At 38.9% G+C, this 27797-nt stretch overlaps 2 protein-coding genes across 8 annotated transcripts; both read left to right on the forward strand.

Moving 5' to 3' along the window:
• Positions 1-202: 202 nt before the first annotated feature.
• On the forward strand, positions 203-10183 carry trpc4b (transient receptor potential cation channel, subfamily C, member 4b). Its single transcript, XM_085795982.1, has 11 exons — positions 203-474; positions 933-1335; positions 2542-3060; positions 6077-6413; positions 6573-6712; positions 7436-7749; positions 7856-8051; positions 8137-8331; positions 8444-8485; positions 8618-8707; positions 8790-10183. The coding sequence occupies exons 2-11, from the start codon at positions 958-960 to the stop codon at positions 9330-9332; spliced, it is 2754 nt and encodes a 917-aa protein (XP_085652108.1). The 5' UTR covers positions 203-474; positions 933-957; the 3' UTR covers positions 9333-10183.
• Positions 10184-14076: 3893 nt separating this feature from the next.
• On the forward strand, positions 14077-26905 carry postnb (periostin, osteoblast specific factor b). Of its 7 annotated transcripts, none has more exons than XM_085795983.1 (22): positions 14077-14234; positions 14719-14817; positions 18210-18274; positions 18536-18693; positions 18773-18937; positions 19016-19162; positions 19598-19739; positions 20670-20882; positions 20976-21110; positions 21655-21803; positions 21989-22125; positions 22321-22451; positions 22558-22688; positions 22982-23084; positions 23205-23272; positions 23604-23649; positions 23750-23779; positions 24350-24580; positions 24659-24700; positions 24877-24957; positions 25038-25076; positions 26228-26905. In XM_085795983.1, the coding sequence occupies exons 1-22, from the start codon at positions 14116-14118 to the stop codon at positions 26254-26256; spliced, it is 2460 nt and encodes an 819-aa protein (XP_085652109.1). In that variant the 5' UTR covers positions 14077-14115; the 3' UTR covers positions 26257-26905. The 7 variants fall into 7 exon arrangements, with proteins under 7 accessions (XP_085652109.1, XP_085652110.1, XP_085652111.1 ...); XM_085795984.1 differs by having other exon boundaries at positions 24880-24957; XM_085795985.1 differs by lacking the exon at positions 25038-25076.
• The last annotated feature ends 892 nt before the right edge of the window (positions 26906-27797 follow it).

The following is a 27797-nucleotide window of genomic DNA, read 5'->3' on the forward strand; positions in this document are numbered from 1 at the left end:
AATAAGAAATCACGTTGTTCTAAAGAGACCTGTTTTATCATGACTGACCTGATAATGTAACAAGTAGGCTAATGTCATTAGTGTTGTCTGATAAGAAACAGTGTATGGGCAACTTGCTCACGCGGACTCGAGTGTGGGGTGGGGTGGGGTGAGGCGAAGGGGCGCGATGTTGGCTGAAAACGCGTTTTCTGCTGAAGACTTTGGAGCGCGAGGTCACCTCTCGTCCCTACTTGTTCCAACGTTGACACTGCGCGGAGGATGTACAGGTCAAAAGCAACTGCGTCCGTGAAATGCTCCCACAGACCGAGGAGCGAAAGGGTTGGGCACGATTGCACTACAAGCTATTAAGTTACAGCGTCTTCAGTGGAGACTTGAGTGATTAGATGAGGATCCAGCCCTCCTGACAGCCGCAGCCTCTAGTTCTCCTTAGAGTGGTGCTCGACTAAATCAGAAGTTGAAAGCAACAGGAGGAAGGTAAAGTCTCTCTTTTCCCTTTTTTTTCATTATTTCAAGCATAGATTTGATCATAGTATGTTAATATTGTAAAGAAGTTGTGTTTTTTTTGTCACATTAAGTGATCCGTTATAAACAAACTTTAATCACGTTTCAGAGTAGGCTATATTTATGTCGGTGTTTTCAGTTGAACAGGAAGTTTTCACACAGTTTTTTTTTATGAAAAGCAAGTGCTTTGCCATAACAACCAATGGCAATTTTCTGTGACTTAAAATTTTAAATTATATTGCATTGTGCTCATGTGTGTAGTACACACATCCAATAGAATAATACAGAGATGCATTTTAAATAAATTCTCACTGATTTAAAAAATTGTATTCCATATATTTTATACCCAGCAAGTGTTTTGAAAGGTGTACTTTTTCTTTGTCTGAAACATCTAAGTTAACATTGACATCTCTTCATTCATCCATTCTCAGTTGGCACTGGTTGACTTCAGCAGCAATGTCACAGCTGTACTACCGAAAATCAGACAACTCCTCATACAGGGACCGCATCCCGCTGCGGATCGTGCGGGCTGAATCTGAGCTCTCTGCCATGGAGAGAGCTTACCTGGGGGCTGTTGAGAAAGGGGACTATGCCAGTGTGAAACAAGCCCTGGAGGAGGCTGAGATCTATTTCAGAATCAATATCAACTGCATCGACCCCCTGGGACGCACAGCTCTGCTCATTGCCATTGAAAATGAGAATCTGGAGATCATTGAGCTGCTGCTCAGTTATAATGTATATGTGGGTGATGCCCTGCTACATGCCATCCGTAAAGAAGTGGTGGGGGCTGTGGAGCTGCTGCTCAACCACAAGAAGCCACGTGGGGAAAAACAGGTACTATCCATTTTTCATCATAACATCCTGTATACATTTTCTACTTACACAAGTGTTTCTCTGAATTAGTTTTTGCATCTATAAAAGAGATTACAAATGAACATGCCTTAAAGAGTGGCTCAGTGGTGCAGGGGTGTCTGTATCTCAATGGAGTTTGCATGTTCTTCCTGTTCCAATGTGGGTTCCCCATGGGTACTCCAGCTTCCTCTCCCATCCCAAAGACATGCACATTAGGTTAATTGGTGTCCCAGGAGTGAGAGTAAGCTTGCATGGCTGTGTGTCTCTATGTCAGCCCTATGATAGACTGGTGACCTGTCTGGGGTAAAAACAGTACTTGTGCAGCTGGGATTGGCAGCAGCCTTTTCCCACGACCTTATAAGGACAAGCAGTATAACTGATGGATGGTTGGATGGATGCCCACACAATTGTGCCAGATGTGATTACTGTACTGTATACCCTTTAGTTTCCAGGAGGATTAGTCACTGAAGATGGTTAAGTTTGGACATGCACTTACATCCATGTTTGAACAAAAAAAAAAGACAGCAATGGGTACAAATACAAGGCAATATGTGGTGCCTTTAATCTGCATGTATGAGAAATATTTAAACTGTCCAATACTTTAACAGTGAAGTGAAAACCAGTGGCTTCCTCCATGAGTCAGTGCACCCAGAATTGTCACAAATGATCATAACACTTTTTACAGTATAGTTTATGATGCATCGTTTTCCATCATTTTATTATTCAGTCTAAATACAGATGATAAAAGAAATAATAACTTACTTTCCCCTGTCTCGTAGTTTTAGGTCTAACTGTGGTTATTTTGGAAATTCAAGTCTTATTTCTGCTCAAATGTTGCTGCACTGATACTCTTTGATGTGCTGCTGTAAGTCTTTTTGCCACAGTTTATAAAACTAAGTTATTCTCTGCAGGTTGTGTATCAGGCAGTTTGATGGAGGCCTCAGTTGGGATCAATTTCTTCGCATCTTTATAAAATAGTTTTTCAACACTGCTGGGTTTCTCTGCAATGGACTTACAAGGAGGATGTTTTGAAAGCAGTAGAACCACAACCCATTAGCTCTGTACTTTCTGTTAGACAAGATAGTGAGAGACCCAAGACAGATGAAATTACACCTGTTCAAACCAGCTGCTTCAGTTTTATGCATTGTTAATTGAAGTTGCATGTTCCTTTCTCTGTTTCCTGACAAGGTCCCACCAATTCTGCTGGACCATCAGTTTTCAAACTTCACCCCAGACATCACTCCAATCATCCTTGCAGCCCATACCAACAACTATGAGATCATCAAACTGCTTGTGCAGCGAGGTGTTTCTATACCTCAACCACATTCAGTACGCTGCAACTGCGTGGAGTGTGTGTCCAGTTCAGACGTGGACGGCTTGCGTCACTCGCGCTCTCGACTCAACGTCTACAAGGCCCTCTCCAGCCCGTCTCTCATTGCCATCTCCAGCGAGGATCCTTTTCTCACAGCTTTTCATCTTAGCTGGGAACTGAAGGAGCTCAGTACAGTAGAAAATGAGTTCAAGTCAGAGTATGAAGAGCTGTCCCATACTTGCAAACAATTTGCAAAAGACCTCTTGGACCAGACACGAAGCTCTAAAGAGTTGGAAATAATCCTCAACTACCGTGATGACATCAATCCACTGCTGGATGAGAACTCTAATGATCTGGCACGACTGAAGCTAGCTATCAAATATTGCCAGAAAGAGGTAAGCTTTGTGTTGATTGTAATATGTTTTGTCACATGACTACTGTGGCCTATGGTTTGTAATAGATAACTTTTAAAATGAAAAGGACAAGACAAGTAAAAAACTGTCTTGATGTCAAGTACGACAAAGAATAGGCATTACAGTCTCTGAACAACATGGACTAGATGACAAGAACAGTGCCAAGATGGGCAGTAAATGGTCTGAAATGAGTGGAAGTGACCTTTGGGAGTCGAGAGCAACATGATTGCCAGGCTGGCTCTTAGAAATGCATTACAGTAACCCTTTCAGACGGTCCCATGATGACTGGATAATTGGGGATAATGATGGATAAGTGATGGCCATTTCCGTGAAATGCAAACTCATAATATTTTAATTAGGGAGGGAACCTTTTACTGTCTTTTAACATATTCTGTGGAATATTGATCCTCTATACTAACTTTCTGTCTTTTGTTGTGAAATAGACCTACCAAAAATTACACACTGCAATACACAGAGTGACTAACAGAATAAAATGCATTACGTAACAGCATTATCTATTAAGTCCATAATAGATTAAACCAGAAAAGGTGTATAGATTAAATTAATTATTAGATTGTTTGCTTGACACAAGTGACAAAAATTGTATAAGCTCAGCGATGCGTCCTTTACGAACATTTGTTTATGCACACATCTTTGTTACAGGGGTTTAAATATAGGTTACTAAATATGAGCATCTTTATTAGTGGAAAAGGGGTGTGTGTGTTTTTGTGTTTGTTTGTTTTTTATTACTGGGCAACGGTTCTCAGTATGTCAGAGAAAACCTGGGTAACAATATCAGTAACCTCCTCCCAGACTTACTTTTGCATCATCAGCCCGTGTGGTCTGTTCACGTGACCAAATATTCGGACACTGTGAACTTGGACCTCCTGGGCCAGAACATCAGTTCCCTCCGGGGGGCAACCACCATTCCGACATCCCATCAGTCCGACATAGGGCTTTTATTGTCTAAATGGCAACACTTAATTTTATATCAAACGTCCCATCATTCCGACAATTTTTGCCTCCTATGGTCGGAATGACGATTTTTTTTTTTTCAACATCCAGCCTTTCCGACAATTCCTTTATTAGCGTATGATAGACCTCCTATTGTTAATGTTTCAAGTAGAATTATTGGATATATTAACATATTAATCAAATGTAAATAGCAGTGAGCTACTACTGTGAACTGTGTAATGTAACTGTACACTTGGGCAGTCTTAGATTTCTTCCATCTTCATTTATTGAGATGAGATTTTACTTCTTGTAGATGTCAATGCTCTAAGATTCAATTTTAGTGATGATGATGCAGGTCTTGTACAATTTTGCAAATCTCATGTCATTATTTATTTGGCTTATATAGTTAGGCTGACCCAACATTAATCAGCTTGATAAAACAAATAGTGTTTTCCACTCTGTTTTTTGGGCTGTTTGGGTTTTGTGTTTAGAAGAAGAGTAATAGACTACTGCACCTGAGATCACAGACTTGTTTTTCATGCAGCCAAAATGTTCTAGGTAAGGTTGCAAACAGTGGTACTTTGTGTGTGTTTGTATATCACATGGAATGCCATTTCACTACTAGACAGATTACATTTCCTTGAGATGCACAGTTAAAAGGGATTTCCATTTGGACTTCTGTAAAGAAAAGGCAACAAAGCGGTCTAGTTTAATGGACAATAAACCACTAGATGTCCACATTATTAGTGGTAAAATGCTCCTTTAATGTATTTGGTTAAGATGTGTACTAATGCTGCCTTCTGCACTCATTCAACTCCAATCTGGGTCATTCCACCTCAAACATGAAACAGAGGTTTCTTTGAATACAAATATTTTCTTGGAGCTGTGAAGAATTATAATGAAGCTGCATGTAAAATACAATGTGGAGTATTAGTTGCTTGTATTTGTTTTGCAAAATATATCATTATTATTTAATTGTAAGTATTATTGCAAAACTAAAATGACAAATCCTGGCTCAATACAAAGTTGTCATCTTAGATAATTTACACTGGTCATGTGGCATCATGTGGTTCTTCATTGTCTGAGAACTTTCAGTGCTGTTCACTGCTGCAGGACTACTGCAGTGTAGGACTCAGTGAGAGTTTATTATTTAATAATTCAGGTGGAGCAAAATATAGTGTTTTGCTTTCTAAAATGAAGAAAAACCCACACACATTGCTAAATAACGTTTCTATTTAGGAACCAGATTACAGTTCAAATTCAAGTGATTTCTGCAGAATTGATTATTAATTTTTTTAAGTGAAAAATACAATTTTTATGAATTACCCCGAAGTACTTAAGACTATACAACATGCCATCATTATTTCATAGCACATAATCTTTATACAGTATATCTTTTAAGGAGAGAGTGGAGTGACATGTGGATAACACAATTTTCACCTTCCAAAAATGTCCTCGGACAAAATCTGGTCCTGCCAGATGCCACCATTTGCCTGGAGTCATGTTATGGCAAGTCGATATCTTACAAGGACAGATAGGAAACATTAAAGATGTCAGATTGTGCTCTGATAAATGACCTCTAATGCAATATAGAACCAGAATGGCGATCCATTTAGCCATAATTTGGTTAAGATTAAATTGACTTCCATCACCATCTGCAGATGTCGAGCAGATGTTTATATTAAATCTCAAGGGGCAGAGAAAATGTGAATGGGAAATGGATTTGACAATCATGTTTGAATCAAGGTTTAGAGAGCATGATGTTTGTCCACTTTGAAGTTTTGTCTTACATTTACAAATCTTCTCTTCATCCCTTGTTGCATTTGCTGGATTAGCTGGATTAGATTGCAGGCCTTTTGAAAGTTTTGTCATTTGAACATCATACCTGAAATGATTTTTGAACTACATGGAAAATGGTGGTCCAAACCTAAATGTCTGCTCTGACACTCCCTGCATTAAGTTACTTGTATATATTTGCCAAATTCTATGTACAGGCACACAGTTTAATTAACATCTTCTATCTTTTGCTCTCTTTTGCTCTCAGTTTGTTGCTCAGCCCAATTGTCAGCAGCTGCTGGCGTCTCGGTGGTATGATCAGTTCCCAGGCTGGAGGAGGCGTCACTGGGCAGGAAAGCTCATCACATGTATCTTCATCGGCCTCCTCTTTCCACTGTTATCTGTCTTCTACCTGATCTCTCCCAAGAGCCGCTATGGTTTATTCATCCGTAGGCCTTTCATCAAGTTCATCTGTCATACTACTTCCTACCTGACCTTCCTCTTCCTGCTCTTCTTGGCCTCGCAGCATATAGCCTCTGCACCCCCAGACCGTCAGGGCCCAGCACCCACCACTGTGGAATGGATGATCCTGCCTTGGGTGCTTGGTAACATTGTCACACACAGACATTAACAAATTGTTCAACCTCATGTTATCGTGTTACCATGTGCACTGCAGTCCCACACATTTTTATAAAATGAAACACACATGTGTATGCAACTGGTAGCACACTGTTTGATGAGCTCTGTTTGTTCATCTCTTCAAGGCTTTATATGGACTGAGATCAAACAGATGTGGGATAGTGGTTTCCAAGACTACATAGATGACTGGTGGAACTTAATGGACTTCATAATGAACTCCTTGTATCTTGCAACTATTTCGCTGAAGATTGTTGCCTATGCAAAGGTATTGTTTATGTATATATTAAAGGGATATTTCACCCAAAATCAATAATTCACCAATTTTCTACTCACCATTATGCCAAGGAAGGGTTTGGAGAACTTGCAGACTTATCAAAACGCTTTTGGAGTTCCAGGGGGGGTCCGGCTGGCAACGGATTTTCATATAACGGCAGCGGCTAGAGTTTACTTTTGAATCGTCCAAGACACACAAACATCCATATGCCTCCATACTGCTCGTCCGTACTGACCCAAGTGTCTTGAAGCCGCAACATGCAAAAGTTGTTCGGAAAAAAATAATTTGATCTCTGTTTTTAGTGTCTCTGTTGATGTTTGTGCGCATGCACGAGATTTGCTCCGAGGTGTGCGTGCATCTCACGCAGCCACTGGGAGCTACTACTACAACAAGGCTAAAAACAGAGATCAGATTATTTTTTTCCGAATAGCTTTTTCATGTGGCGGCTTCAGGACACTTGGGTCAGTACAGACGAGCAGTATGGAGGCATTTGGATGTTTCATAGTGTGTGTTTTGGACGATTCAAAAATGAACTCTATCAGCCGCCATTACTGTATATAAAAATATGTTGCCAGCCTAGCATAGTTTAGTTTAATTGGAGAATAAAACCATATATCAAAAGTAAATAAGTGATCTGAATAACTTGAAATATTGCAGCATCTATTTCTGATTGCAGTGCGTCTATTCACAATTCTACTAATTTCTTTTTCACAGTACAGTGGGCCTAAACAAAGACAGTTCTGGGAAATGTGGCACCCAACTTTGGTGGCAGAGGCATTGTTCGCTATTGCCAACATCTTCAGCTCCTTGCGTCTCATCTGCCTTTTCACTGCCAACTCCCATTTGGGACCATTACAGATCTCACTGGGGCGCATGCTCTTGGACATCCTCAAGTTCCTCTTCATCTACTGTCTAGTGCTTTTAGCCTTTGCCAATGGCCTCAACCAGCTTTACTTTTATTATGAAACAAATGAGAAAAATGAATGCAGGGGCATTCGCTGTAGTACGCAAAACAACGCCTTCTCAACGCAAGTTGAAATTCTTAAATAGTTTGCAACAAATCTGCATTGTTAATCATTAATGTATTTGTTACTTAGTGGTGCACTGTATGATGTGTGGTTCTTTGCTTTTCAGGCTGTTTGAGACTCTGCAGTCATTATTTTGGTCTGTGTTTGGCCTGGTTTCCCTCTATGTGACCAATGTGAAACCACAACATGAATTCACTGAGTTTGTGGGCACTACCATGTTTGGCACATACAACATTATTTCCCTCGTAGTGCTTCTGAACATGCTAATTGCAATGATGAACAACTCATACCAGCACATAGCTGTAAGTGGTGTACCATACCTATTTGTAATTTTCTAACATTAATTTGTCTTCTCTATTGATGAATTACTGTTTCCCTTTTTTCCAGGATCATGCAGATATCGAGTGGAAATTTGCAAGAACAAAATTATGGATGAGCTATTTTGAAGAAGGGGGAACTTTGCCATCTCCATTTAATATAATACCCAGCCCTAAATCAGTTGTTTATCTAATTGGATGGATGAAGACCTATTTACTCCGGAGACCAAGCGTAAAACGGCTTGAAACCTTTGAATCTTTGGGGGTAAGGAGTTTCCAGAAATTTGTCACTTGCATTGTGAATGTTTACAGACCAGTCTGTCTGGTATTATAGCCTGTACATTAGCTGGGGTTAACTTTTATCTTTTTTTTTCTAGAGACGTGCAGCTGAAAATGTAAGATTAAACCATGAGTATCAGGTAAGTAGTAATTTGTGCTCCATCATGTATTTTCATGTTTAGTTTTTGATTTATTCAAAAATAATAGGTCATGATGATATGACTGAATTTAAGAAGCAAATGTGCCCTAAAAAGATAATGTGAATGTTTTAGGAGGTTTTGAGGAGCCTTGTTAAGCGGTACGTGGCTGCAAAGATCAGAAATGCCAAGACAGCAGAAGGGTTGACAGAGGAGAATTTCAAGGTTGTATACACTTACTTAAAATTGATACCACGATAACCAATTCTTCTCTGCTCTCTAATCTCTGGTTCTTAATATTTGATAGGAACTAAAGCAAGATATCTCCAGCTTCCGTTATGAAGTCCTAGGAATGATGAGGGGTAAATCTCATGTAGCAAGTAAAGTTGCCAGCACCACCTTGGCATACCCTGGGAACCCATTCAAATATTCTCCCAAATTTCATGCTGATGAGCATGAACGGAAGCTGAACATGGACGATGTGATCACCACCACCCTACATAGCAAGGCTGCCAACACCACCAGCTCTGTGTGCTCCAACAGGCGACAAAGTGGTTCAGTTGTTCCATCCAGTAATGGAAAGACTCAGGATGAGCTATCCAAGGATGAGTCAGATGATGGGTCCTTCCAGAGACAGAGCAGACTGCCTTCCCAGAAATGTGATGAAATATATTCATTGTCAGAGGAAGAGTCAGTGGGATCTGGTGGACAAAACCAAGAACAACCTCAAAATAAGAAAGTAACTGTTGAAGTCTTAGAGCAAGAGGAGAGAAACCTTCAGGAGATTGAACATTCTTGCAAAGAGAAAATTACAGAAGTGAATAATGGGCCAAAGAAATATAAAAATTGACCTGTTTGCACATTAGAGCAAAATTTTTCCATTCATATTCCATTTTTATAGGTAGTTTAATACTTTCCTCTACTAGTGCATTGGAATAAACAGATTCTCTTAAGATAAACTACTGTAGTCTAATTGTATATTCAGTCTAAATCTTATATCTATTATGTGTAATAACATCACAACGCTTCACGTAATATTAGATGCATTTATCTCTGACAGCAGGATTGCAAAAGGTGTGAGTGAGGATTGACCCCACCGCTGACTTGAAGTTCAGGGGGTTGTGACACTGGTTAGTATTTCATGTTTTAAAAGCCAAGATTGCTTGTTGTCTATCCTCCACTCTTGTAAGTGCAAGTGCTCATACCATAATATGCTAATATGCAAAATTACTACATCTTAAATCTCTCTATAGAAAAACTAGTACTCCTCATATGCTGACAGTATTTAGTTATTTTTGTTGAAATTAGTTATACAAGAAGAAATATCCCCAAACAATTAACACTGAGTAAAAGGATTGTTTTTTTGTATTAATGTGTGACTTCAAATATATTATCCACTTGATTGATATGCAATGTAGCACATTAGCTGATTCGCTAATAAGTTTCACTAGTGGATATTTTTCTCCACAGTTACCTATTGAGTCAGAGAGAAAGATCCCCCCTTATTTTTGCTGTTGGAGCACAAGAGATACTCAATACAATCTTTATTAGATGTGCTGCAGAATTTATTCCTTCACTTCCTCAAGTGTTCTTGCATCAGCTTGCAACCATAAAGGCCCAAGTGCCCTGCAATCTGCTGCTGTTGTACAAACTTGTCATGTACTGGAATTACTTTGATCAAATTAAAGTAAATGCTAATTTACAATGTGTTTCTGTTTTTTCTGTTATTGTGTTCACTAGTGAGAAGAGTTTGGTAAATAGTTTACCTTCTCCTTGAATGTTTATATGGTGGTCCCTCAAACTTGGTTCACTAGATGCACAGTTTACATCTTCTCTTGGAGAGATTTTTTTTCTCTTGTATTTTGTAACTTGTGTGAGAGGAAATATATTTTCAGGCTCTCCTGCACACTCTCTTATTTGCAGAAGAATGCAAATTTGCAACATTGTTACGTAATATCCTACTTGTCCGGTCTGTACACTTACCCCCCACACTTGGTATGCAATAAATTGAGCACAACAGCAGGCTTTCGCACAACTTTCCAAAACTCTTCCAAAAATCTTTGCTATTATGTGAAGCCTGCAAAGCTAGTTCAGACAGACGACTTACTGTAAGCTGTGCCCATCCTGATCAGCTGATCAGTCACATGCTCTCCTGATTCAAATAGGGCATTCGATTCAAATAACTCAAATAAACTATATGTTTCTGCTCTGCTGCTGCTCCTGCTGCCTATGGAGTGTGGTGGCAAAAATGTGTTCTCTTTGTTCAATGAAGAATTAGAAAGAAAAGCTTCACACATCAGTTGTGTTTCTTGAGTTTTAATAAACATTCACGGTCAGTGGGTGAGTGAACTGAAGATGTTCTCAGGCTCACTATCTTTATAGTTCCCAAACACATACCAATAGACAAAATATGGCACCTCCGGTGGTTCTGCCTAGCTTCACCACCAGGACACAACAATCCCTTGTAAACTTCCACAGGACACTCTATCGTGGGAGTCTCTCTGGCTCTCACCCTTTAACCTGTCCTGAGTGAAACTCTCTGCTGTCTGTCTTCAAAGGGATTAACTAAGTACCACATATCACAATCATGACAACACTTGTAAAACACAATATGGGTTAATATCAAAATTTTCCATTACAGGAGTTTTGCAAACCCACCACCTCATCAGCATCCACCTGTGGGCTCTGTCTCCATGATCCCCTGAGGGGTGTCTGCTTCATTCCCTGTAATGTCTGGCAAAGCAGATCATTCAGGGCATGAATAACTGAGACAGAGCCTGAAACCGAACCTGCTTCAGCTTGCCATGCTTACATTCAATAAATTATTTGTTCTCATTTCAGGGTTGTCTGACTGAACTAATATAATACTACTGATACTTATACTACTGTAAAATGTAAAGTAGCTGCTAACAAACTACTGTTGTGAAGAAAAGTCCCACCACTGTGCACTAACCTCTAAATACTGCAAAAGTCTGATTGTCACTGGGTTTGGTGTGATAAAACAACAGTCTAAATAAAACATTAGTAGCTTTACCAATGCTTACTGTTAATTTTTTTTAGCTCACTCTAATGATTTGGCGATTCTGTGAAAAAAAATGCTTGGTTGAAAGCCTTTTCTACTTAGCAGGCATCAACCACCCTCTAGCGATGTGTAAGCAAGACCAGTGCAATGCTGTGGGTTAAATAAAGATATGTAAACAATGGAATCACTGTACAGACTGTGCACCAAATGTACCCATCCAGTTTCAATCCTTTTTAAGTTTGACTTCTGTTATTTCTGTAAGCATGTTATTTATGGAGATATCACTTATTGGTATTTTATTATTTATTTATAACTATTATGCTATGCTACTGAATTTACTTTCTATGTGCTGACAAGGTTGCACATATTTTAAAATTATAATGATAATAATAATAGGATTTGTGTATACAGTACTTTTTATACAGAGAGTGTTTTGCCAAATCTAGAAGAGAAAGAGTTAAAACTAGGAAGTCATTAAGATATTTAACTTCACACTGTAATAGGTTAATCCTGGCTGCAAGCATCCTGGGGTGCCAGATGAAGTCTTCAGGTTTCTGTTACCATAGCAGCCGACAGAAAATCAAACAAACCCAGTCAACAGACTGTTGTCGTTTTTGTTTTGTTTTTTGTTTTTTTTGTATTTTACTGCGTCTGAAGTGCTCACTCAGTCTAGATTTCTGTTGCATTTTCCCTCTCATTTAAACTAAGAAGGAGCTTACGAGCAAAGAGAGGAAACTGTATTTTCAATGAAAAGTATCCAATCTTCCTGATACATGCAGCCTTTGTGTCTGTGTCTCAGTGTGTATTAAAGTGACTGATTAAGACAGACTACTCTGAAGTGTCTTGATGCTGCATCTATTTATCATACTAGAGAGTTCACTGGTACCATTATTTCTCCATGCAAGCAAGTACAGAGTCTTTAGTTTAAAAATTGGCTGCTACTGGAATGTTGGGATTGTAAAGTTAATGTATCCCAGTCGTTGGGATTTTAAGAGAGACGAGAAGGAAGTCTGGGGAGGGATTTTATGCATAAGCACTTTTCCAAAGGCCTTGACTAATCAAGTTCATGAGAGGCTTGTTACCATGAGTATCACCTTTTCAATGGACACGTGATTTGCTGAATGATTCATTTTCTGATGTTAAACTTTCACTCAAAGGTTAGAAATGAATATACACTGTGAGCCCATGGTTTTCAGACCCACATCTGTATAGTAGTTTTGGGACCTAGACACAGTGCACTGTGAAAATGGAAAAAGAAACACTTTTTCCCCTTATCATGGTGAACTAACTAAGCTAGTAGGACATTACTTTCCTGATTACAATTTGAACATCTGGCTAGCCAGTAGGTTTAACAACACGTGGTAGAATGAATGTTAGCTATAAGTGATGCCAGTTGAGTAATAACACCCAAACTGGTAAAACGCTACACTTTTAGAACTTTTGTTATAAACAAAATGATAGTCTCTTAATGACCCAACTAAAGGCAGTAGTAATTTTAGAAAATCCTTTTTTTTTTTACAGGAACCACAAAACATTTAATACACATTATAAAGTAGTTGCTTTAATGTTTAACACAAGCGCTAATGCTGTTTAACTTGCAGCTCGTTATCATCATCTTTTAACAATTCTGTGCAACTGTGCATGGGAGCTTTTTTACAATTAATTCACAAGTGTTGTTTGCAAAGTTGTATCCAATGCATCCAAGAGCCTATTGTCAACACAAAAATACAGATGTGTTTGCTGTGTTGTTCTTGTTTTACAAGACTTACCAACCAGTTTTAGAATTTGAGATATGGCTCACCCTTTAAAGGCTGGTGTGGCTCCAAACACATTAACACATTTGACATATGTAGTTTGGAGTTGTATGCAGAACATGTTCTCTGGGTAATTTTTCCCATTTTCACTGTAGAAATGAGGAAACAGTGCCTTTTAAACTCACTGCCTACACTCCCACCCACCACTAGGTGGCATAAAGTACATACTGAAAACAATTGGTGTCCTGGCATTTGTTCAGAGAAAAGATTATGTAATGCTTCTTTGTCTGAAGCCCAAATGAATTACACTTTTATACAGGTTGATCCTGCATCCCAAATATTCCATCTGTTTATTTTGTTATTTTGAAGTGGTCCACAAAGAAAAACATTTGGTTAGAAACATAATATAAAATGCATAATACTTAATGAAGCCTAAAAATCTTGTCTGTTGTACTAATGCATTTACATTACAATAGAATTCTTAATGAAGAAGGCCAACATCTGGTAGGTTTAAAATAAAACAATTTGTGATAAATGCTTTTTTTTTTAACCTCATAAGAGAGGAATAACAAATATGATTACAAAGATATTTCTGTAATTGTGGTGGTTGGTGTCATCAAAAATGATTTAATAAAATAATGCACTACACATAAAGACTTTAATTCAACTCAGAAAAGTGTGGACGCCAAGTATATTTGTTAAGAGAAATGCAGTTTTTGAGAGGTTCTGGGTGGTCCATGCATGCATGAAATGCAGCCATCCCCCTTGAGTCGTGGGTGAGACTCATAGTATATAAACTCCCACTCTGAGTCTGCCCCATCACTCTGGGTCTGGAAGGGCTAGCTAAGAAATCAAGGATGAAGCTCCTTTTTGTAGCTGCCTTTGCACTCTTTGTGCTCTCTACATTTGACCAGGCTGATTCTTCAGCTTATGACAAAATAGTTGCCCACAGTCGCATTAGGGCAAGAAAAGAGGGGTAAGCCTATCAGTATTTTCTTATTATGATTATGTGTTTGTTTTGGTTTTCAATTGGTATATCAGCATCTTTGTGTGGTTTTTATTCTGCATGTAATTGTATTGAACACACATGACAAGCATCTATATTTATTATTTATGCACATAATTTCTATTTTCAGAAATATACTATATTGTTACAATTGATATTGTGACCGAGTAAAACTTAGTGGCTAATGCATTTGCCTGAGAAAAGCTGTGAACTAGCAAGTATTTAAAACTGACAAAACTAATCTATCCAACAGAGAGCTCCATTATTTCCATTTGACTGTTGGTCTCAGAAACAGCAGGGGTAGCTGCTAAATAATTATTCATATTTGGTAGTCTGTTATCATTCCCAGCAGGGCTGTTTGTCCCAAAATGATTTACATGTAAACTAAGTTCATCTCATCTGTTTTACCTGCTGATTAATTCTTCATCCACTTTTCACTCTCAATTCATATCAGACCCAATGTCTGTGCACTCCAGCAAGTTGTTGGGACCAAGAAGAAGTACTTTAGCACTTGTCGTAATTGGTACCAAGGGGCCATCTGCGGCAAGAAAGCGTAAGTGTTGTTTCATAATTCATGACATGACATGTTGTTTCTTCTGTTTAGAGAGGAACATAATTTGAAAGGTTTTTTAAGCATGGCATTTCTTTCTTATCTGCTCCTCCTTCTTTTACTACTTCTTCTCTGAGGATTTTAATGGAAACTTGGATGTTTCCATAGAGACAGACATCTGTTAACTTAGTTTGAATGAAACTATCGGTCAAAATGAATAGCACATTTGTAGACACAGCCCTAAACCCTTTGTATTGAACACTATCCCATTCGATCTAATAAACTTTAAATTGGGCTTTTCCTAACTTAAGGAGCCTGGTTGTCACTGGATGCCACTGTGGTGAACCGCTGATTCCAGGATGTGATGTGGTGGCAAAATGTTGCCTGTATTCATGAATGGAAAAGCGTTCAGCTCAATCGTTCTAGACAAGCTCTTTTTCTGTTATTGTTCTAGCTCTCTCAGCACTTTGTGTTCAAACATGGATCGAAGCCATCCCTATTTTACAGCCCCTCTCACTCTTTTTTTTACCCTCTTTTATACAATACATGCACACTGAGTTTGCCCTCTCTTCTTGTCATGCCAAGCACTCTAAATAGGCTTAGTTAGTCAGGATCTATACACTCTGCTCACTGTACTTGGCAAATGATTATGATGGAAACAGCCAAGGAATTTCATCTGTTCCAATGGGAGTCTGTGTGAAATCAATCAAAACATAGTTGGGCCAAAAGCTGAATACACACAGTAAACTGATTTACTAGTTTCCTTATAGCACCACAAAAAAAAAAAGACATGTATTTATATAGCGTTTTACAATACCTGCAAAGATACCCAAAGCGCTTTTACATCATCGCATTCACCCATTCACACACACATTTACACACTTATTAATTAATTAAGGATGACATGATCTTGATCTCAAAAGCAGGTCTACAGATACAATATAAACCTGTAAGTATAACTACACATATACCAGAAAACAAATGTAAAGGTGTGTTGAACATTGTACACGTTAGTTATTGTGACTTAAGCAATAATATAACGCTCCCACCAAACTCATAAGGTGTTTCCCCGGACTTCACAAACTAACATAAATATTTCTCAGTCATTATTTTTAGCACTTATTTGATTCAGAAATTATCTAATTCAGAGCTGATTTAAATATTGGCTATTGCAGACTACATCTGTGTCTCAGTCCCATATCAGAAAAGCACATCCTCCTTAAGGTTGTGAAACACTTACAGTTTGGCCAGGCTTAGACACAGAAACTATACTCGGTTAGGTTTAGGGAACAATTGTGGTTTGGGTTGAGAATAAGTGCTCTCTTAGAGTATAAGGACTTTCTTTGTCACAGTTAAAATAATAAAAACATGCTGTTTAGGTTGTGGAATGGTCATAGATAAGTGAAACCATGTTGACGGTCAGTTTCACATAGGAGACAAACAGTAGTCTCTTGTCTGAACGTCTGGTATTTTGTCAGGCCATCCATTGTACCCCAACGTCTTCCTGGTGCAGCTTTGCTGTCGTTATTAGAATGGCTCCTACAGGTTACATATGTAACTAAAAGAAGATACTGGTAGTCTCAATCATGACAAGACAGTTTATTCAAAACGGGAATTGAGTTGAGTTCCAGCACTTCTCCCACCAAAGTTTAATTGAACTAATTCAGTACATTTCTGCTACAGCTCTGTCTCTAAGAAAGTTGACTGTCCATTTTCAATGGGTTGAACTGGATTACACACACACCATATATTATGTTTGACAACTTTTATCATGACTCTTAGTGGAACAGTTCTTTTATAGAGATGCTGACAAGTCAAAAGTTTCCAACTTCATGGCCAGGCACAGTTTCTTTGTGTGGGAAAGCAATGTAGCGAGGGTTTTGCTGACGCTGCCCCAATGGGGTTTGTGTGATCTCATCCCAGTCCCTCCAACTCCACTTTACTTTGATTCAAAAACAGCTGGTAAAGAGTTTTGGTTATCCATGACCCGAAGGCCTTACTCCTACCATGTCTGAGACATCAGCAATAGATCAAAGCACAGCGAAGTGTTTGAAGTCTTGTCTCTTGACCTAAGACCTTGAAGGTTTTGTCATAAGTTGCATTTGTGGTACATTTTCCCCTATTCATCACCTGCAGTTATGCACAACTATCAGATCCATGTACATAAATGTTCTTCATTTCTTCTTTTGTTCTTTGTATTACAATAGCACTTATATGGAGGATTCATGACGATTCATGGAGTGCAGATATAACAGAGAAAGTGTTGAAGGGAAATTGCTAGAATTAGAAGCTTGTAACGTTGTTTTATTTAAATGTCAACAAATTGTAAAACAGGAACACTTCATAATGGCCTTATTAGTTGTCATGACTATTTTTTAAAACATGTTGAGCAGGAAAAAATGTGGTGAAGAAGCAGCTTCCCTGATAGAGTTTTCCTAACAATAAAAGCTGGGTAGTCCACAGTAATGAACTTCCCAGGTGGCTCTGGACACATGTGGTATTGTTTATACCTAATAGGTGCATCTATGGTGTTCTTTAGGTCTTGTGGGTTTTTTTTATTGTTGCATACCCATGAGTTATTTGAAGTGAAATGTTCATCTCCAAATCCCTGGTTTTGCAAGGGCTGGAAACGATACTATAGTTTCAACATGTTCAAACCTGCTGACTCAAGGGGTATAGGCATGTTTATACCTGGCAGCTGTACTTCTGAATTTTACTATCCTCCCCAGGCCAATGTGTCCAGCCCTATTCAAGTGGAGAGGAGTCACTCCTTCTCTTGCGTTTATCAAGCAGAACATAAACATTCCCTTCATTTATACCTAAATGTTTTAAGCAGAAATCACACTGATTATTCTTAAGATTATAGAAGTAATTTGAAATCTGTAAAAACTCTGATGACAGTTAAAATAATGTTTTTCAGATTAGCTCAACTGTTGCCATACAGACCAGCACAACATTTAAATGTTCCTTATTAACCAAAACTCAACTCTAATTATACTACAGTCAGTTTTTCAAGGTCAAATTCTTAATGTTTCTGAGGTTAACCGAATGCCAAGTTGAGTCAATTCTAATTGTTTAGCTTCAAAGAGGAAGTCTTGGTAATATAAATCTACTACTGCAATGGTAGCATAATTTTCAGTGCACCGTTTCCATTTGGTTTTGGCTTGAACTACTGGTTCACATGGACTGTATGGGTAATGAAAGAGATAATTAGTGACATCTGGAAACATTGAATACACATGACCAACGCCAAATGTTGATTCAACTCAGTGCATAGCAGCCATAAAAAATACAAATTTCTTACACCACTATGTTGAAAGCAAACATTATTTCAAAAGACACACTTCTTCTCTGTGGTGATACTTATGTCTGTTATCTGTGTGTTTTGCCTTCAGGACTGTGCTGTATGAGTGCTGCCCAGGGTACATGAAGCTGGAGGGCATGCGTGGTTGCCCTGCAGGTACAATGTGTTAAGTGCTACATGGTAGTCAAATTTATCAGGGTTAAAAGAGGCCATAGCCACCAACTGCAGAGCAGCTGTGTGCTGTATTTGAACTCAGACCAAATAAACTAGGGGGGTGGGGGGGGGGGGGTGCCATAGCATATTGTCAGCACATGTAGAATCTTTCTTTCCGTGCTCCAAATCTTCATTTTTGGATGTCTGTTTTCAACCATGCAAGCTGACACATCTAATAATACTTTGTATGAATCTCTCTCCTAGTGGCCCCAATTGACCATGTGTATGGAACCTTGGGTCTGGTGAAAGCCACCTCAACCCAGAAATACTCTGATATTTCTAAGCTGAGGCCCGAAATTGAGGGAGCTGGATCATATACCTTCTTTGCCCCAAGCAACGAGGCCTGGGAGGCTTTGGATGAGGTGAGTGAAAAACAAAACGAAAGCTGCAAAACCTCCCTGTCTGTGAAATTTCAACATCTCATTTTCCTCACTCTAACAGACAGTGAGGGGTGCACTGGTCAGCAATGTCAACATTGAACTGTACAACGCTCTGCATTATCACATGGCCAACAAACGCTACTTAACGAAAGATCTGAGGAATGGAATGACAGTCACCTCCATGTACAATGACCTGGGTCTTCATATTAACCATTACTCCAATGGAGTGAGTACCATTCACTGTCATTAATCCCCTTGTAGTTTTCAGTGGTTTAACATTCTAACAAGTGTACGTTATGTGCAGGTGGTGACTGTGAACTGCGCCAGGATTATCTATGCTAACCAGGTCGCCACAAATGGAGTTGTGCATGTCATTGACCGTGTCATCAGTGCTGTTGGAAACACCATGCAGGATACCGTTGAGGTTGATGATGACCTGACAACTCTGAGTGTGAGTGCACAGGGAGAGGGGGGGGTAGACAAAAAAAATCTCAGCACCTTAAGGATAAAGGACTCTGAAGTGATTGCCACTGATGCAAAAGTGGGTCACCTTGCATTTTGTTATACTGTAGGAATGAAACAAGACAAAATAATTTATTTGCTTTACTGCTTCATTTAACAGAGATGACATGTGTAATATAGTAATGAGTGCATATTACTAAATATAACAGAAAATTAGTTATTTGTTGTCTATTAATGACCACAGGGTGAAACTAATATTTGTAATATATAAATATATATAGGGAATTCATGAACAATTGTAGGGTTTGTATATGTGATTAAGTTACTTTAAAATGCTTTTTTAGAGGGTAATTATGTCTCTACTGTGCTCTGTTGTACGTTGCATTTCACTAAGCATAATCCTGCTGATGAAATCGCCTTTCAGGATCTGGCTCTATCTGCTGGAGTGATTGACATGCTTGGTCAGCCAGGACATTACACTCTCTTTGCCCCCACCAACGAAGCCTTTGAGAAGCTAGGCAGCGATGTGTTGGAGAGACTTAAGAGCAACAAGGAGGTCCTCAAAGGTAACCCAGACTTTTATTTTTAGAGGTCTGTCGCTGTTTCCTTAATGCTCAGAGGATCACTCAAGGCCATTGAAAACATTACAACACAGACTGGGGGTTTATATTAACTGTAGGAAACTAGGACCATATTTATATTTAATGATGTCGGCACAGGAAAAGAAATGCAGTGGTTCCCTGACGGCATGTTTGCCAGACTGAGTCACCCATGAAGTAATTTTTTTCCCCCCTCCAATTCAAAACATATGAAGCCACAATGTAACTGGAACTTACACACATTTGGCCAGCTATACATAACTGAGTTGAGTTGCAGAGTAATAAAATATGGTCTCCAGTTTCAGGTTAGGCATGACATTGTGAGTGGAAAGTCAAACGATCCAACACATCATTTGACGCTTTGCTAATGTTTTTGATTCTTTCATTTTTTCAAGCATCATACTGTATATTTTGTGAGCAGGTCAGGATCAATATACAGTAGTACTGAAGCCCCACACTACTTTAATTATCAATCGGAACAAGTTAAATCCTTCAAATATACAGTGACTAAGAGCTCTTGGAAAATCAGGGAAACAACAAAGTCCAAAATTCCAGTGTTTTTTGCTTTAGGACGTTTTCTGTGAACATTGAGGCAGGAAGCAGCTGCTTCATTGAGCAAACTGGTTAAACTGGCAATAGCCCAAAGGTTTTTATTAGACCACAGCTCCCCTTATGATGTGAGATCAGACCATTTCACACAAAGTTGAACAGAACTGTGAGGAAATCTTGAGTCTTCTCACCCGAGGACCCAAGGGATACAATGGATCTTCAGGTTCCCAGGGTCTTGTAATTTAACATGCGAAAGAATATAACCGCGCATGCAGCCAGCTGACCTACTCTGCATTCAAATGAACAATGTACTTCACCTAAACGATTCACTTTGCCTTGCTCTTACAGCTCTCCTGAATTTCCACCTCTTGAACTCAATCCAGTGCTCTGAGGCCATAATGGCTGGCAGCTCTCATGAGACCTTGGAAGGCCACAACATTGAGATAGGCTGCGATGGTGAAAGTTTAACTGTCAACGGCATCAAGATGGTGCTGAAGAAAGATGTTGTCACCACCAATGGAGTCATTCACTTTATTGACGAAGTGCTCATGCCAGACTCAGGTTAGACTCGCATTACCTCCTTTGCTCTTAGGTGTGTGATGCTTTCCTGAAACACATATTTTAATGGTGCCAAAACATCCTGTTCCCTTTAAGCTAAGCAGGTGATGGAACTGGTGGGACAGTCCCAGTCAACCTTTGGTGACATGGTGTCCGAGCTGGGCCTTTCTGCTGCCATGAGGCCAGAGGCTGAGTACACTTTGCTGGCTCCTCTCAACGTTGCCTTCACTGGTGAGTCACATTCTGCTCAGTATTTCATGCACGTCCCTCTGTTTTCCTCTCAGCAGGTGGCTAAATGTGAACCCTGGCCGCTCCACATTCTGTCTGGGATAAAAGGCAACACTTTTTATTTTTCTTTCCAGACTGAATCATGAGTGGATAGATACAGTATATACCCACATGTGGAACTTCAGAGAAGTTCTGAATTTATTGGGGACAATGAATAAGCTTTATGCCATGTAAGACCAAATACCCACCCTCCTAGAGAACATTGAACAAAAGAATGTGCAAATAATTTTTGTAGAACGTTAAATCTATGTAGCCATTCTGTTTTCAATAAGCGTAAAGGAATGCACAAAGCAGCAACAGCTGGAAAGAAGAGGAGCCCTGTATTCAAACCATAAATTCACTACAGTAATCCACAAATCATGAGGCGTGATTTGCTGTGAGAAAACAACCTCTGCTACAACAAACAAGTGCATTAAATCAAATTCACAATGCTGGTGCTCTGTTAAATTACTAATGGGACGTATAAAACCATTCCTCTTTTCTACAGATGAAGTGATGGCCATGGATCAGAGATTGCTCAGGATTATCCTGGAGAACCACATCTTGAAAAACAAGATTGTCCTGGGACAGTTGTTCAATGGCCAGCGCCTGGAGACAATTGGAGGAAAATATCTAAGAGTCTTCATCTATCGCACAGTGCGTTCTCTCTGAAATTGTGCCCAAAGACTGTGGCTCGGTGCCACTATACACACTGCATTACACACAGTATACACTATACACACACACCACATATATTATCACTGTCATTTGACCATCAATCTTCACATCTTTGAGATGTAACATGAATCCCCTCGCCTCTAACTCGTGTATTATTTCTGCAGGCTGTGTGCATTGAGAATTCCTGTCTGGTAAGGGGCAGTAAAGAAGGAAGCAATGGGGCCCTTCATCTCATGAGGACTCTGTTGAAACCAGCGGAAAATACCATGTTTGAGATTTTGACAAAAAATGGAGGCTTCAAGTAAGTGCAGATCAATGTTGGTGAAAATGGACTGTGGTATTTAAATGCTGCTTAATTTTCAAACCACATCTCTCTGTATCTTTTCACTAAATCCACACAGCATATATGGGAATGAGAAAGTGCTGCTGCTGCAGTATGTCAGCCCGCAGTGGTTTCTGTAACAGCTAAGTTACTGTTTTCTTCTCTGTGCTGCAGGATCTTTTTGTCTCTGATGGAGACTGCTGGCTTGACTGACCTGCTGAAACAGGAGGGAGACTTCAGTCTGTTTGCCCCGAGTGACAAGGCTTTCAGTGGTCTGAGTGAGAGGGATTTGGACTTGCTGAAGAGTACGTCTCCCAGACCCCCTTAATCTTTGGTCTTAATGTGTTTTGGGGATTTGAATGACTAGAATAAATTCATAATAATAGTTTCCTGTTTTTATTTTTATTTCAGGTGACATAAATGCTCTCAGAACCATCCTTCTCTATCACATCACAAATGGTATCTTCATTGGTGGTGGTCTGGAGGGTGGAGTAACAAACCTTCTCAAGTCTCTCCAGGGCAATAACCTCTCTGTGATGTCTGTAAGTAGTTATTGCTGCAGTCTTACCTTGAGTCAAAGTACAATTTACCTGGGGAAATTTAATGCTTAAACTTTTAGGTGTGAACGTTTGGTAATTATTCAGTAAAATAGCTTTTTTATGGTATTGTCACTCATCATTGCCTGACAAACCCTCATCCTGAGTTTTGCAACTTGGTTAATTGCAGTATTTACTGTGGAACAGAATCCATTTCTAGTATTTTTAAGTACAGGTTGGTTCAGGCCCTTCATTTTATGGTGTTCTTGACTATAATTGTTTTTAACTGTCTCCCTCAGGCAAACAAGACTATGATGGTGAATTCTGTCCAAGTCCCTGAATCTGATATCATGGCCACAAATGGAGTCATTCACATTGTCAACCAAGTCTTATATCCCAAAGGTATAGCCTTGTTTAATATTCCCTTAATTTCCCTTCCCTTACCATGACTAGACCTGCACTCTGTACTGTTAACTATTACAAAATATTATGTTATGGTTAACGCCCTGTGCTCTCTTCCAGACCTCCCAGTTGGAAGCCAGGAGCTCCTTATGCTACTGAGGAGGATTATCACATACATGCAAATCAAGGTGTCATGTAAAAAATGATTTCTTGATATTAAAACCACAAAACTTAAAAAGGGCAGGGTGCAGTTTTCTGCCAAAATGCAATGAATGCCAACAAACATTGAGTACAATGCAAGACCCTACTTGAAAACTATCTGTATGGAAATCTTCCTTTGGAACAATAAGCTTGTGGTGTGTGAGTGAGTAGTTCTGACTGAGGTCAGTTAGGTTATTTCACACTGTCACTGTACACTAACAAACTCATTCTGTGGCTATATTTTATTATGTGTAATATATGTATTATACTGTGTTATATGCTAATACTGTTTACTGTGTGTTTTCTTTCTTTTTACAGTACATTTCAGGATTCAGGTATCAGGAAATCCCCCTTACATTCATGAGTAAGTAGCAATAGCCCTATATTAATTTGTATTCCTTTTTTTGTTTTGTTTTTTTGTTTTTTTTAATCATTCAAATATTCTTCATATCTCCTCTTATCAGAGACGATCATCACTCGTGTCATCGAGGAAGGTACAGTAATGATGACAGAGTATCATCATCATGTGATTCCTAATCAGTCTGACAGGTGATATTTGGTCAATGGAACAGTTTGTATCATGCTGCTGAAAAAAGAGCGAGGCTACTGTTAGAACATGTACAGATCATTTACCAACATTTTTTGCTAATCCACATAATTCATCACACACATGCAAGAACAGGCACTCATGATGTGATTGACAGCAGCAGTAACATCAGTCAGACAGAGGAAATGTCTCCTCTGTGCTACTGGTTAATCGTTGTATCAGTGAGCAATAGACAATCAAAATTGAAAGAACGTTTTTCTGATATGAAATAATAAACACTAAATCATCATTAATAAAATAATTTATGCACAGAAATATTGTTTAAAAATTAGATGGAAATCTAATGATTTGACTTTGATTATGAATCACATACAGTATTTGTCCAAGCAACCTTTCTGATCCAGTGAAAGGCCCATTTGTTGTGTTACCTGCATACAAATGGAAGATTATCTGTATTGAGGAACAATGCTTTACTAGTTGTAGTTTCAGTTTGGTGAAACTGTTTTTACTATTGTAGTTCCTCAAGTGACTAAAGTGACAAGGGTCATCGAAGGGGAACCCACCATCACCAAGGTTACCAGGGTCATCGAAGGTGAACCCACCATCACCAAGGTTACCAGGGTCATCGAAGGGGAACCCAGCATCACCAAAGTTACCAGGGTTATTGAAGGGGAACCCTCCATCACCAAGGTGACAAGGGTCATTGAGGGTGAACCCACCATCACCAAAGTCACTAGGGTCGTCACAGGTGAATATTTCTCCTTCAACTCAGAGAACGTCAATGGCTTGTTATTGTTCATCAACTCATGATTGCTATTGTTTCCAGGCCCTAAGTATTCAGTCTCAAGTGGCAACATTGACTTGGAAGGTCAGTGAAACAAATTCGCATGTGAACAGAGACATTTTAGGACACCAGTGATAAAACTAGTTTCGCTGATAATTACTTACGGCAGTGTTTCAGTAAAAAAAAAAAAAAAATGAAAACAGAAAATATTTCAAAAACTATTTCAGTTTCAATTTCAAGTTGCTGTCTTTTTCCCTCAGGAGTTGTTGACATTCCAGGAGTTACCATTGTGGAAGGGGACACTAATGTGGACCCTGAAAGTCTAACCAGAATGATTCAAGGTGAGTTTTATCAGCAAGGGTTTCTCAGTAAGTATTTCCTAAATGATGTATGACTTACATGTGTATTATTGACTCTATAGCGGGCGGTAACAGAAGAACCGCAGGCCGAAGAGTTATAGGTAAAAAAAAATTAAAAAAAGAACTCCTGCATTTGTAACAAATGCAATGTAGTCTGTGAGCTACTGTATCTCAGGCAATGGTCCTGAGTCTACTGCTATGTTTTCATGGCGAACTCTTCTCTTTACACCCCCATGGGTGTATATGACATTATAGGATGTATGAGAGTTGAGAGCTGAGAGTTGGATTAGAGGAATAATAACCGTCTCATGTCTGTTTAATAAAAGTGCCAGTTTGCTTTAGCATGAACTCTAAAGAGAGGAAGAAACTGCTAGTCTGGCTTTGTCCAAAGGTGGATAAATCTGCCTTCATCTGCATCATGACCTTTAATCCACTCAAACAAAATTGAGGTATGACATGTTTTGGAATTATGTTGAATAAGTGCAAGTTAGTCCTGCGAATGACCCCCATGAAACCACTCAGTTTCAGTTTAGTTTTTAGTTTTAGTTTGTGTGAAAGTTTTTGTGAAAATATTCCTGAGCCCTTAGCCCGAGTCTGACCCATATTCTTCTATATCTGGGCTGATCCCATCTGTTATCCCCCAGATTTTATATGTTTGCTCCAGAATTGGTTCAGATGTAGATCCAGCATGCTGTTTGTGAACTGGATTTGGTCCTGGGAACTGGGTGTATAATCTGCTAAAACAAAATGCAAATATATTTACCAAGTATCCACCAGAGTAATTATGCTATAGATGTAGCTCCATATCAAACAGGCATGAGAATTGTCTCAATCCTCTCATCTGACTCTTGAGAAGAAAAGTGCATATTTTCCCATAATGTCAAACTATTTCTTGAAGCCACTGTGGGCTGCTCACTCTCCTGCTGCCATGCTTATTGCCACATTGCTCACCTAAAAGCTATGCTGACTCTTGGCGCTAATGATACTGCTGTTCATGTAACACGTCATGAGCCCCACCACCACCACAGCATACATATGTGGCCTCTGAATCTATATGCTCCCTATATAGGGGGGAAGTTATAACGATTGCTCCCACTATCTACTGTGCTGAGCTTGGTGTTTCCAAGTGGATAGTGATGAGATCAGAGCCAAGTTACTAAACTTCAACACAGCCCACACTCTACATTAACATTATAATCTATTCCATGTGTTGGCTGACTGACATGTATTTATGGCACTTTTTTTTCACCAGCTGGCAACAGGAGGAGGGGAAGGGACTGAGTATGGACAGATGAGAAAATCAACGTTATAAAGGTGGAGAGAGATGCCAAACCCAGAGGTTGAGACTGGTGTTTTAGTACAGGGGATACACCTAAACTGTCAGTTATTTCAAATGTACATTAACAGGTAAAACTGACAAAATAAAACTGTTCACATAAACAATTAATGGTGCTTTGGATGTATACCCAATATGAGTGTATAATGTCTGTTGGTTCAGTATATGTAAACAGTGCTCAAATCAACATTTTGGCAAGACATTAAAGATACAGAGTAAGCCAGGGTAGCAATAAAGTCTTTTAATAAGCCATTAGAGTACAAATAAAAGCATTTCATTTCTAAACTTTTCTATTACTTTGCTAGAGGTGAAGGTTAACGTGAGGAGATTTTACTGGCTGTTTGGAAACATTTATAAATCTCACCATGATGCAGACTGAAAAAAATGCTTGTGTGTTGTCAGACTTAAATTGTTACATTTTCTTAAAGAATATCTGGCTGTAAGTTGTAGATTGTTTAGAGTTTCTTGTAAATGTTGTCTGTGCTTGTATCATTTGGAACTAACTGGAGGCTTTCCCCTTTCTACTTTCCAAACATCTTCCGAATAAAGTGCTTTCTTTCATATGAATATCCCAACCCAAAAATTGGCATCTAAGGACATTGTGGTTTGAAGTAATTTCTATTCCCCTGGTAAGGCTCTTAAACAGCAGCATGGGTTTTTAAAAGAGAATCTTGAATATGACATTTCAGAAGTAAAAATGTTTTTGATCAGATTCTATTTCCGAGTCTTCCCTTTTATGTAATTTTTCTGTATGTCCATCTCAATTTTGTCATGGAAAGTAGCCATAAAATAAATAAATATAAAACTAAAACACATATAATAACCAAACATGCATATAAAATGTCAATAATTCCTTTTAATTCAACATCATATGATGAAATCAACAGCAATGAATGCATTAATGCAGGTTGATTAACAGAGGAAAGTAAATCACATTCAAGATTGCATTACATCTGTGTAACTTTAAGACATTTTAAGTAATTTATTTACCCTGAGGCTACAGGTACATTGCATGAGCTGTTGGCATCAGACTCCAACTCCTCTGGTATTTGGCTCAAGTGCAAGCTCAGTTCAATTTATGGCTTTTTGAGTAATAGTCCTAGTAAAGATCGGAGCAACTGCCAAAACCAAATAGATAAGATCAAAAAAAACAAAAAAAAACTGTTTTGTTTGCTGATTTGTAGTTTGTCTGCTTACCCACCCATGGCATGTGGAAAATCAAAGCAATTCCTTGATTGCAAATTATACAAAAGAATAGCACGATCCTTATGCTGTTATCAGTCATTGCTGCATAAGGGCTACCATTAAACTATTGACATACAGATTTTGCAGAGAATGTATAAGCTCAGCAGTCAGCCACACAGTGAGCAACATTTACAACATCGTCTGAGAATTGAGAAAACATCTGCTGCTGCAAGATCATATTGCTTTTCCGTTTGGCTTTGGATTTTCCACGCTGTACTCAGCAGAGATCTCCCAATCAATT

The sequence above is a fragment of the Trachurus japonicus genome, chromosome 13 (genome assembly GCF_045865225.1).
Source record: "Trachurus japonicus isolate A0001 chromosome 13, Traja_1.0".
In the NCBI taxonomy this organism is placed as follows: Eukaryota; Metazoa; Chordata; class Actinopteri; order Carangiformes; family Carangidae; genus Trachurus; species Trachurus japonicus.